The following is a 12,500-nucleotide window of genomic DNA, read 5'->3' on the forward strand; positions in this document are numbered from 1 at the left end:
ATCCTACAGTAATACCAGGTAGACAGATACCTGGAAACACATTCAGTCATAGCTGGATATCCTACAGAAATACCAGGTAGACAGATACCTGGAAACACATTCAGTCATAGCTGGATATCCTATAGAAATACCAGGTAGACAGATACCTGGAAACACATTCAGTCATAGCTGGATATCCTACAGAAATACCAGGTAGACAGATACCTGGAAACACATTCAGTCATAGCTGGATATCCTACAGAAATACCAGGTAGACAGATACCTGGAAACACATTCAGTCATAGCTGGATATCCTATAGAAATACCAGGTAGACAGATACCTGGAAACACATTCAGTCATAGCTGGATATCCTATAGTAATACCAGGTAGACAGATACCTGGAAACACATTCAGTCATAGCTGGATATCCTATAGAAATACCAGGTAGACAGATACCTGGAAACACTGCGACGGCTAGTCTAAAGCACTGAGACGGCGGCTAGTCTAAAACACTGCTATAGTATCTATCCATGTATCTTTTAGTTATTGATTCATTATTACCTAAAGTGCTGTCGCTAGGCTCGTCAAGATGGGGAATGTCCCCTCTCTGTCTCCTCTGCTGACGATCCCTGTGTCTCCTCCGGTACTGAAACTCTGCATACTCCTGTAGGGTCAGCCACATGACACACCATGAGGTCACAGGTCGTACGTCATACCGTACACACACACACACACACACACACACACACACATTGAATAAACAGAAAACAATACCTTAAAAAAAGCTGTGAATGTATAATTATTGTGCAATTTATAACTGTAGCAGCTCTATTAGCTTCCTAATAGTCACATGATTTAAAATATAACAGTTAGCTAGATATTAGGAACTACAACAGCTAGCTAGATATTCAGAACTACAACAGCTAGCTAGATATTCAGAACTACAACAGCTAGCTAGATATTCAGAACTACAACAGCTAGCTAGATATTCAGAACTACAACAGCTAGCTAGATATTCAGAACTACAACAGCTAGGTAGATTTTCAGAACTGCAACAGCTTGCTAGATATTCAGAACTACAACAGCTAGCTAGATATTCAGAACTACAACAGCTTGCTAGATATTAGGAACTACAACAGCTAGCTAGATATTCAGAACTACAACAGCTAGCTAGATATTCAGAACTACAGCAGCTAGCTAGATATTCAGAACTACAACAGCTAGCTAGATATTCAGAACTGCAACAGCTAGCTAGATATTCAGAACTACAACAGCTAGCTAGATATTCAGAACTACAACAGCTAGCTAGATATTCAGAACTACAACAGCTAGCTAGATATTCAGAACTACAACAGCTAGCTAGATATTCAGAACTACAACAGCTAGCTAGATATTCAGAACTACAACAGCTAGCTAGATATTCAGAACTACAACAGCTAGCTAGATATTCAGAACTACAACAGTTAGCTAGCTTGATATTCAGAACTACAACAGCTAGCTAGATATTCAGAACTACAACAGCTAGCTAGATATTCAGAACTACAACAGCTAGCTAGATATTCAGAACTACAACAGCTAGCTAGATATTCAGAACTACAACAGTTAGCTAGCTTGATATTCAGAACTACAACAGCTAGCTAGATATTCAGAACTACAACAGCTAGCTAGATATTCAGAACTACAACAGTTAGCTAGCTTGATATTCAGAACTACAACAGCTAGCTCGATATTCAGAACTACAACAACAGCTAGCTTGATATTCAGAACTACAACAGTTAGCTAGACATTTACTTACCTCAGGAGATGCAAAGCCCAAATACTCCCAGTCCCACGTGCCACCTCCAAAACTAGAAATACAAAAAGTACAATGGAAATAGCAGCTATTCTGTTAAGTTATTAAAACACTTCAATTAGTGGAGAGAGAGAGAGAGAACAGAACACAGCAACTGCACGAGAAAACATCCCGAGTGAAAACACAATGGGGGGGTGACCTTCATCTGCAATTGATTTGATTTGGGGATTGAAAGGGTTTGTGAGGGGGTCAGGGGTCCCCCACCTGCGTCTAGGGGCCTCTGGGGAGTCGCTGGGGGCCACGCCCCGGGCGACGGAGGCCAGGAACTCCTGTCTCTTCTGCTGCACCAAACAGGCCGCTCGGATGATCTTGTAACGGGGAGTTCGGAGGTAAGGACGGTTGACTTTCTGAGCTAGGTCCTCTGTCACCATCTCCAAGTCAGTCTACACACAGACAGGAAGAGGCCAAACAAAAAGTATACAAACTGTAGAGGACAATGTATCTCTTAGCTGTATAGTGTGAGGAAGTCATTAACGAAGAGAGTAAAAAGGGTTCCTCACAACAAGATCTGTTATTTTAAAACCTCAGTGTTTGAGAGGAAGTCGGTTTAAAACCTCAGTGTTTGAGAGGAAGTCGGTTTAAAACCTCAGTGTTTGAGAGGAAGTCGGTTTAAAACCTCAGTGTTTGAGAGGAAGTCGGTTTAAAACCTCAGTATTTGAGAGGAAGTCGGTTTAAAACCTCAGTGTTTGAGAGGAAGTCGGTTTAAAACCTCAGTGTTTGAGAGGAAGTCGGTTTAAAACCTCAGTGTTTGAGAGGAAGTCGGTTTAAAACCTCAGTGTTTGAGAGGAAGTCGGGTTTAAAACCTCAGTGTTTGAGAGGAAGTCGGTTTAAAACCTCAGTGTTTGAGAGGAAGTCAGTTTAAAACCTCAGTGTTTGAGAGGAAGTCGGTTTAAAACCTCAGTGTTTGAGAGGAAGTCGGTTTAAAACCTCAGTGTTTGAGAGGAAGTCGGTTTAAAACCTCAGTGTTTGAGAGGAAGTCGGGTTTAAAACCTCAGTGTTTGAGAAGAAGTCGGGTTTAAAACCTCAGTGTTTGAGAAGAAGTCGGGTTTAAAACCTCAGTGTTTGAGAAGAAGTCGGGTTTAAAACCTCAGTGTTTGAGAGGAAGTAGGTTTTTTTTTGACAAGACATTTCAGATGTTTTATATAATCCTCTCTCTTAAGATCCGTCCGTACCTGCATAAGTTCAAAAATCTCTTTCTTGGTGGATTTGATCTCCAGGAAGAAGCCGTAGGGGTAAGAGCACTTGAGGATGTGACGCGTCTTCAGCAGCTCCAGTACAGCGTCTTCAATGAACGTAGTGTCAGGCGGGCCTCCGTCTCCTGACAAGAGAGAAGAAGAGATCACGGATCAGGATTACTCCCGCTCTCATACACACCGACTCCATCATATCACATTCAGATGAGAAAAAGAAAAGTGATAGATTTCAAGTACTTTAAGAGAGTGTCGTTAATACATCTCCACTGATTTCAGTCTGTGTGTTGGTCTATTTATTTGACAAATGGTTGTCTGCAAAAAACTAAATGGAACAAAACGTTGGGAAAAAAAACACATTGACATGACGCGAATATCCACATACGTCCACTCAAGGCTCTGCTCAGCTGTTCCATCTTGTCTTTGGCTGTCTTCAACAGGCGCTGCTCCAGCTAGATGGAAGGACAGACAAGGTAAAGGTCCCACTACAGGACTTTCTAAAGCTACATGACATTTAAACAAAACCCAGCTCTGCCCTACTTACCTGGACAGGGTCGTCAGGCTACACCAGGACTTACTAAAGCTATTTACCTGGTAGCTGTGTTCATGGTTCTGGAAGCGGGTCCAGTATTTACCTGGTAACTGTGTTCGTGGTTCTGGAAGCAGGTCCAGTATTTACCTGGTAACTGTGTTCATGGTTCTGGAAGCAGGTCCAGTATTTACCTGGTAGCTCTGCTCATGGTTCTGGAAGCAGGTCCAGTATTTACCTGGTAACTGTGTTCGTGGTTCTGGAAGCAGGTCCAGTTCTTACCTGGTAACTGTGTTCATGGTTCTGGAAGCAGGTCCAGTTCTTACCTGGTAACTGTGTTCATGGTTCTGGAAGCAGGTCCAGTTCTTACCTGGTAACTGTGTTCATGGTTCTGGAAGCGGGTGTAGTAATGCATGAAGCGGTCCAGTTCCTGGAATCCCTTGTGCTTCTTCTCAGCCTGCAATGACAAGAAGACGAGAGAAAAAATATATATAAATATTTTTAAAAACACTATACATTTATATAGCTTATAATGGACCCATATATTCATATGAATAATAACAGACCTATATATTTATATAACAGACCTATATATTTATATAACATACCTATATATTTATATAACAGACCAATATATTTATATAACGGACCTATATATTTATATAACAGACCAATATATTTATATAACGGACCTATATATTTATATAACAGACCAATATATTTATATAACAGACCTATATATTTATATGAATTATAACAGACCTATATATTTATATGAATTATAACAGACCTATATATTTATATGAATTATAACAGACCTATATATTTATATAACAGACCTATATATTTATATAACAGACCTATATATTTATATAACGGACCTATATATTTATATGAATTATAACAGACCTATATATTTATATGAATTATAACAGACCTATATATTTATATAACAGACCTATATATTTATATGAATTATAACAGACCTATATATTTATATGAATTATAACAGACCTATATATTTATATGAATTATAACAGACCTATATATTTATATAACAGACCTATATATTTATATAACGGACCTATATATTTATATGAATTATAACAGACCTATATATTTATATGAATTATAACAGACCTATATATTTATATAACAGACCTATATATTTATATGAATTATAACAGACCTATATATTTATATAACAGACCTATATATTTATATGAATTATAACAGACCTATATATTTATATGAATTATAACAGACCTATATATTTATATAACAGACCCATATATTTATATGAATTATAACAGACCTATATATTTATATGAATTATAACAGACCTATATATTTATATGAATTATAACAGACCTATATATTTATATGAATTATAACAGACCTATATATTTATATAACAGACCTATATATTTATATAACAGACCTATATATTTATATAACAGACCTATATGTTTATATGAATTATAACAGACCTATATATTTATATAACAGACCTATATATTTATATAACAGACCTATATATTTATATAACAGACCTATATATTTATATGAATTATAACAGACCTATATATTTATATGAATTATAACAGACCTATATATTTATATGAATTATAACAGACCTATATATTTATATGAATTATAACAGACCTATATATTTATATGAATTATAACAGACCTATATATTTATATAACAGACCTATATATTTATATGAATTATAACAGACCTATATATTTATATGAATTATAACAGACCTATATATTTATATAACAGACCTATATATTTATATAACAGACCTATATATTTATATGAATTATAACAGACCTATATATTTATATGAATTATAACAGACCTATATATTTATATGAATTATAACAGACCTATATATTTATATAACAGACCTATATATTTATATGAATTATAACAGACCTATATATTTATATAACAGACCTATATATTTATATAACAGACCTATATATTTATATGAATTATAACAGACCTATATATTTATATAACATACCTATATATTTATATAACAGACCTATATATTTATATAACAGACCTATATATTTATATAACAGACCTATATATTTATATGAATTATAACAGACCTATATATTTATATGAATTATAACAGACCTATATATTTATATAACAGACCTATATATTTATATGAATTATAACAGGCCTATATATTTATATGAATTATAACAGACCTATATATTTATATAACAGACCTATATATTTATATGAATTGTAACAGACCTATATATTTATATGAATTATAACAGACCTATATATTTATATAACAGACCTATATATTTATATAACAGACCTATATATTTATATGAATTATAACAGACCTATATATTTATATAAATTATAACAGACCTATATATTTATATGAATTATAAAATGTTCAAATAACTGCCCTATTTCGGGCCTGTAAATTGATTTAGAAAACAAAATCGGTCCAAAAAGTATGGGCCCAACGTTGAATATCTAAATCCCGATGTGGCCCTCCAGACAAAATGATTCCCCACCCTGCTCTAGTCCTCCTGATGTGACCCCACCCTGCTCTAGTCCTCCTGATGTGGCCCCACCTCGCTCTAGTCTTCCCGATGTGGCCCACTCTGCTCTAGTCTTCCTGATGTGGCCCACCCTGCTCTAGTCTTCCTGATGTGGCCCGCCCTGCTCTAGTCCTCCTGATGTGACCCCACCCTGCTCTAGTCCTCCTGATGTGGCCTCACCCTGCTCTAGTCTTCCTGATGTGACCCCACCCTGCTCTAGTCCTCCTGATGTGGCCCCACCTCGCTCTAGTCTTCCCGATGTGGCCCACCCTGCTCTAGTCTTCCTGATGTGGCCCCACCTCGCTCTAGTCTTCCTGATGTGGCCCCACCCTGCTCTAGTCTCTAGACTCACAGTGAGTCCCAAACGGCATCCTATTACCTATATAGTGCACTACTTTTAACCAGAGCCTATGAGGGATAGGTGATAGGGTGTCATAATCCCTATATAGTGCACTACTTTTAAACAGAGCCTATGAGGGATAGGTGATAGGGTGTCATAATCCCTATATAGTGCACTACTTTTAAACAGAGCCTATAGGGAATAGGTGATAGGGTGTCATAATCCCTATATAGTGCACTACTTTTAACCAGAGCCTATGAGGGATAGGTGATAGGGTGTCATAATCCCTATATAGTGCACTACTTTTAAACAGAGCCTATAGGGAATAGGTGATAGGGTGTCATAATCCCTATATAGTGCACTACTTTTAACCAGAGCCTATGAGGGATAGGTGATAAGGTGTCAATTCAGCCAGCCACAGTGTCCTCTGCCAGCAATGACAAAACAACCAATTCTTATTGCCTCTCAGTCTCTCATCTCTCCCTGGCAGGGCTGGTCTTGGTGAGTGGAGTACAGCAATATAACACAGGAGTGAGGAGTGAGTGAGTGAGTGAGTGAGTGAGTGAGTGAGTGAGTGAGTGAGTGAGTGAAAGAGTGAGTGAAAGAGTGAGTGAAAGAGTGAGTGAGTGAAAGAGTGAGTGAAAGAGTGAGTGAAAGAGTGAGTGAGTGAAAGAGTGAGTGAGTGAGTGAGTGAAAGAGTGAGTGAGTGAGTGAGTGAAAGAGTGAGTGAGTGAGTGAGTGAAAGAGTGAGTGAGTGAGTGAGTGAAAGAGTGAGTGAGTGAGTGAAAGAGTGAGTGAGTGAGTGAGTGAGTGAGTGAGTGAAAGAGTGAGTGAGTGAGTGAGTGAGTGAAAGAGTGAGTGAGTGAGTGAGTGAGTGAAAGAGTGAGTGAGTGTGAGTGAATGAAAGAGTGAGTGAGTGAAAGAGTGAGATAGTGAAAGAGTGAGAGTGAAAGAGTGAGTGAGTGAAAGAGTGAGTGAGTGAAAGAGTGAGTGAGTGAGTGAAAGAGTGAGTGAGTGAGTGAAAGAGTGAGTGAGTGAGTGAAAGAGTGAGTGAGTGAAAGAGTGAGTGAGTGAAAGAGTGAGATAGTGAAAGAGTGAGAGTGAAAGAGTGAGTGAGTGAAAGAGTGAGTGAGTGAAAGAGTGAGTGAGTGAGTGAAAGAGTGAGTGAGTGAAAGAGTGAGTGAGTGAGTGAAAGAGTGAGTGAGTGAGTGAGTGAGTGAAAGAGTGAGTGATTGAGTGAGTGAAAGAGTGAGTGAGTGAGTGAAAGAGTGAGTGAGTGAGTGAGTGAAAGAGTGAGTGAAAGAGTGAGTGAGTGAGTGAGTGAGTGAAAGAGTGAGTGAGTGAGTGAGTGAAAGAGTGAGTGAGTGAGTGAAAGAGTGAGTGAGTGAGTGAGTGAGTGAAAGAGTGAGTGAGTGAGTGAGTGAGTGAGTGAGTGAGTGAAAGAGTGAGTGAGTGAGTGAAAGAGTGAGTGAGTGAAAGAGTGAGATAGTGAAAGAGTGAGAGTGAAAGAGTGAGTGAGTGAAAGAGTGAGTGAGTGAAAGAGTGAGTGAGTGAGTGAAAGAGTGAGTGAGTGAGTGAGTGAAAGAGTGAGTGAAAGAGTGAGTGAGTGAGTGAAAGAGTGAGTGAGTGAGTGAGTGAAAGAGTGAGTGAAAGAGTGAGTGAGTGAGTGAGTGAGTGAAAGAGTGAGTGAGTGAGTGAGTGAGTGAAAGAGTGAGTGAGTGAGTGAAAGAGTGAGTGAGTGAGTGAAAGAGTGAGTGAGTGAGTGAGTGAAAGAGTGAGTGAGTGAGTGAGTGAGTGAGAGTGAGTGAAAGAGTGAGATAGTGAAAGAGTGAAAGAGTGAGAGTGAAAGAGTGAGTGAGTGAAAGAGTGAGTGAGTGAAAGAGTGAAAGAGTGAGAGAGTGAGTGAGAGAGTGAGAGAGTGAGAGAGTGAGAGAGAGAGTGAAAGAGTGAAAGAGTGAAAGAGTGAAAGAGTGAAAGAGTGAGTGAGTGAAAGAGTGAAAGAGTGAGAGAGTGAGTGAGTGAGAGAGTGAGAGAGTGTGTGTGTGTGTGTGTGTATTCCACACCTCCACAGTCATGTCTTTGTTCTGCTCCTCCACCTGGTTGATGACCTCATAGCGGGTACAGCGGTAGTAACCTCCAGTAGACGAGCTGTGTTTCTTCCACTCCTCCAGACAGATCCAGCAGAAGTCATATTTACACTGCAGAGAGGGAGAGAGGGAAGAGGAGGTAGTCAGTCAGTAGCAGGACATACCAAGGCCCTAACCTCTGGTATGACTAAAGGTAGTCAGTCAGTAGCAGGAAATACCAAGGCCCTAACCTCTGGCATGACTAAATGTCAGTAGCAGGAAATACCAAGGCCCTAACCTCTGGCATGACTAAATGTCAGTAGCAGGAAATACCAAGGCCCTAACCTCTGGCATGACTAAATGTCAGTAGCAGGACATACCAAGGCCCTAACCTCTGGCATGACTAAAGGTAGTCAGTCAGTAGCAGGAAATACCAAGGCCCTAACCTCTGGTATGACTAAATGTCAGTAGCAGGAAATACCAAGGCCCTAACCTCTGGTATGACTAAAGGTCAGTAGCAGGAAATACCAAGGCCCTAACCTCTGGCATGACTAAAGGTCAGTAGCAGGAAATACCAAGGCCGTAACCTCAGGCATGACTAAAGGTCAGTAGCAGGAAATACCAAGGCCCTAACCTCTGGCATGACTAAAGGTAGTCAGTCAGTAGCAGGAAATACCAAGGCCCTAACCTCTGGCATGACTAAAGGTCAGTAGCAGGAAATACCAAGGCCCTAACCTCTGGCATGACTAAAGGTAGTCAGTCAGTAGCAGGAAATACCAAGGCCCTAACCTCTGGCATGACTAAAGGTCAGTAGCAGGAAATACCAAGGCCCTAACCTCTGGCATGACTAAAGGTCAGTAGCAGGAAATACCAAGGCCCTAACCTCTGGCATGACTAAAGGTCAGTAGCAGGAAATACCAAGGCCCTAACCTCTGGCATGACTAAAGGTAGTCAGTCAGTAGCAGGACATACCAAGGCCCTACCCTCTGGCATGACTAAAGGTCAGTAGCAGGAAATACCAAGGCCCTAACCTCTGGCATGACTAAAGGTCAGTAGCAGGAAATACCAAGGCCCTAACCTCTGGCATGACTAAATGTCAGTAGCAGGACATACCAAGGCCCTAACCTCTGGCATGACTAAAGGTCAGTAGCAGGAAATACCAAGGCCCTAACCTCTGGCATGACTAAAGGTCAGTAGCAGGAAATACCAAGGCCCTAACCTCTGGCATGACTAAAGGTCAGTAGCAGGAAATACCAAGGCCCTAACCTCTGGCCTGACTAAAGGTCAGTAGCAGGAAATACCAAGGCCCTAACCTCTGGCATGACTAAAGGTCAGTAGCAGGAAATACCAAGGCCCTAACCTCTGGCATGACTAAAGGTCAGTAGCAGGAAATACCAAGGCCCTAACCTCTGGCATGACTAAAGGTAGTCAGTCAGTAGCAGGAAATACCAAGGCCCTAACCTCTGGCATGACTAAAGGTCAGTAGCAGGAAATGCCAAGGCCCTAACCTCTGGCATGACTAAAGGTCAGTAGCAGGAAATACCAAGGCCCTAACCTCTGGCATGAGTAAAGGCAGTCAGTCAGTAGCAGGAAATACCAAGGCCCTAACCTCTGGCATGACTAAAGGTCAGTAGCAGGAAATACCAAGGCCCTAACCTCTGGCATGACTAAAGGTAGTCAGTCAGTAGCAGGACATACCAAGGCCCTACCCTCTGGCATGACTAAAGGTCAGTAGCAGGAAATACCAAGGCCCTAACCTCTGGCATGACTAAAGGTCAGTAGCAGGAAATACCAAGGCCCTAACCTCTGGCATGACTAAATGTCAGTAGCAGGACATACCAAGGCCCTAACCTCTGGCATGACTAAAGGTCAGTAGCAGGAAATACCAAGGCCCTAACCTCTGGCATGACTAAAGGTCAGTAGCAGGAAATACCAAGGCCCTAACCTCTGGCATGACTAAAGGTCAGTAGCAGGAAATACCAAGGCCCTAACCTCTGGCCTGACTAAAGGTCAGTAGCAGGAAATACCAAGGCCCTAACCTCTGGCATGACTAAAGGTCAGTAGCAGGAAATACCAAGGCCCTAACCTCTGGCATGACTAAAGGTCAGTAGCAGGAAATACCAAGGCCCTAACCTCTGGCATGACTAAAGGTCAGTAGCAGGAAATACCAAGGCCCTAACCTCTAAAGCCTGGGACCCATAAGGGAGCCGGCCAAAGACGGTCTGTGGCTGGGTAGCTGACCTGAAGCTCAAGAAGTTGCTGGAACGCGGACTGAACAAGATTTTTCCCCCCATGTGATTTAAAACTAATCAATGGTCCTCTATGTGTTCTCTTGATCTGCCACCAGGGAGTCACTCCATCCGTTTACACACCGCATACAGATCTATCCATCTGAGAGGAAATGTCCCGACTAGAGGTAAAAACCACCGAACACTACTACCTTTCAACATGATTCACAGTCTGATTCAGCCCTCGGTGACTCCAACTAGAAACACGGCTTTGTGGTGACGATGTAAAAAGGAAACTAAAACACAAAGCCAACTGCTGAAATCACTGTTGTCCTGAGGAGATAGGACTTGGATGGCACTCAAGATAATCTATAGTATATAGTGACTGACAGAGCGAGAGAGAGAGAAGAGAGAGAGTAACAGAGAGAGAGAGAGTGAGAAGAGAGAGAGAGTAGAGGAGAGCGTAACAGAGAGAGACAGAGAGTAACAGAGAGATAGACAGAGAGAAAGAGAGAGAGAGGAAGAGAGAAGAGAGGAGAGAGTAACAGAGAGAGAGAGAGAACGACAACATCATGAAGTACAACAGGTCTGTCACTACAATATCATGTAGTACAACAGGTCTGTCACTACAATATCATGTAGTACAACAGACCTGTCACTACAACATCATGTAGTACAACAGACCTGTCACTACAACATCATGTAGTACAACAGACCTGTCACTACAACATCATGTAGTACAACAGACCTGTCACTACAACATCATGTAGGACAACAGACCTGTCACTACAGCACTACAACATCATGTAGGACAACAGACCTGTCACTACAACATCATGTAGTACAACAGACCTGTCACTACAATATCATGTAGTACAACAGACATATCACTACAACATCATGTAGTACAACAGACCTGTCACTACAACATCATGTAGGACAACAGACCTGTCACTACAGCACTACAACATCATGTAGGACAACAGACCTGTCACTACAACATCATGTAGTACAACAGACCTGTCACTACAGCACTACAACATCATGTAGTACAACAGACCTGTCACTACAACATCATGTAGTACAACAGGACTGTCACTACAGCATCATGTAGGACAACAGACCTGTCACTACAACATCATGTAGTACAACAGGACTGTCACTACAGCATCATGTAGGACAACAGGCCTGTCACTACAACAGGCCTGTCACTACAACCACACGTAGGACAACAGGCCTGTCACTACAACAGGCCTGTCACTACAACATCATGTAGGACAACAGGCCTGTCACTACAGCCCTCAGGCTAGTACAGAGCTGACGACAGTCCCCAAGGCCCGTGTCTCTCTACTCTCAACATACCCATTCATCTCTTTCAGCTACAGCAGAACAGTCCTGGTGGATGTGATTTAGGCCTCGTGACAGATCTCTTCTCTCGTTTCTGGTTGTGTTGAATGTGACAACGTGAGACATGTTTTAAATGGCTGTTGGGAGTAGCCTAGTCACAGTTTTGACTTAAAATCAGCTTGAATATCTACGGCAAGACTTGACTGGCTATCTAGCAATGATTACCAACCAACTTGACAGAGCTTGAAGAATTATTTTTTTAAAGAATTATGTGCAAATATTATTCAATCGAGGCGTGTAAAGGTCTCAGAGACTTACCCAGAAAGCCTCACAGCTGTAATCTCTGGCAAAGGTGATTCTACTATGTGACTCAGGGGCATGA

General features: G+C 41.0%; 1 protein-coding gene across 6 annotated transcripts in view; it reads right to left on the reverse strand.

Annotated features, from left to right (window-relative positions):
- Positions 1-12,500, reverse strand: part of LOC149984279 (ankyrin repeat and IBR domain-containing protein 1-like) — a 69,543-nt gene that overhangs the window by 9,412 nt on the left and 47,631 nt on the right. For all 6 annotated transcript variants that reach the window (XR_016491663.1, XR_016491662.1, XM_090219661.1 and 3 more), the window contains 7 exons: positions 8,541-8,675; positions 3,922-4,008; positions 3,408-3,474; positions 3,005-3,150; positions 2,037-2,215; positions 1,776-1,827; positions 542-644 (listed from right to left, as the gene is read on the reverse strand). Coding sequence is in view for 4 of the 6 variants with exons in the window: in XM_090219661.1 (XP_090075787.1) it covers positions 542-644; positions 1,776-1,827; positions 2,037-2,215; positions 3,005-3,150; positions 3,408-3,474; positions 3,922-4,008; positions 8,541-8,675 (769 nt within the window). In the remaining 2 variants the exon portion in view is untranslated. The remainder of the gene's footprint in view (positions 1-541; positions 645-1,775; positions 1,828-2,036; positions 2,216-3,004; positions 3,151-3,407; positions 3,475-3,921; positions 4,009-8,540; positions 8,676-12,500) is intronic.

The sequence above is a fragment of the Oncorhynchus mykiss genome, chromosome 3, assembly GCF_057628025.1.
Source record: "Oncorhynchus mykiss isolate SJ-2025 chromosome 3, ASM5762802v1, whole genome shotgun sequence".
Taxonomy (NCBI): Eukaryota; Metazoa; Chordata; class Actinopteri; order Salmoniformes; family Salmonidae; genus Oncorhynchus; species Oncorhynchus mykiss.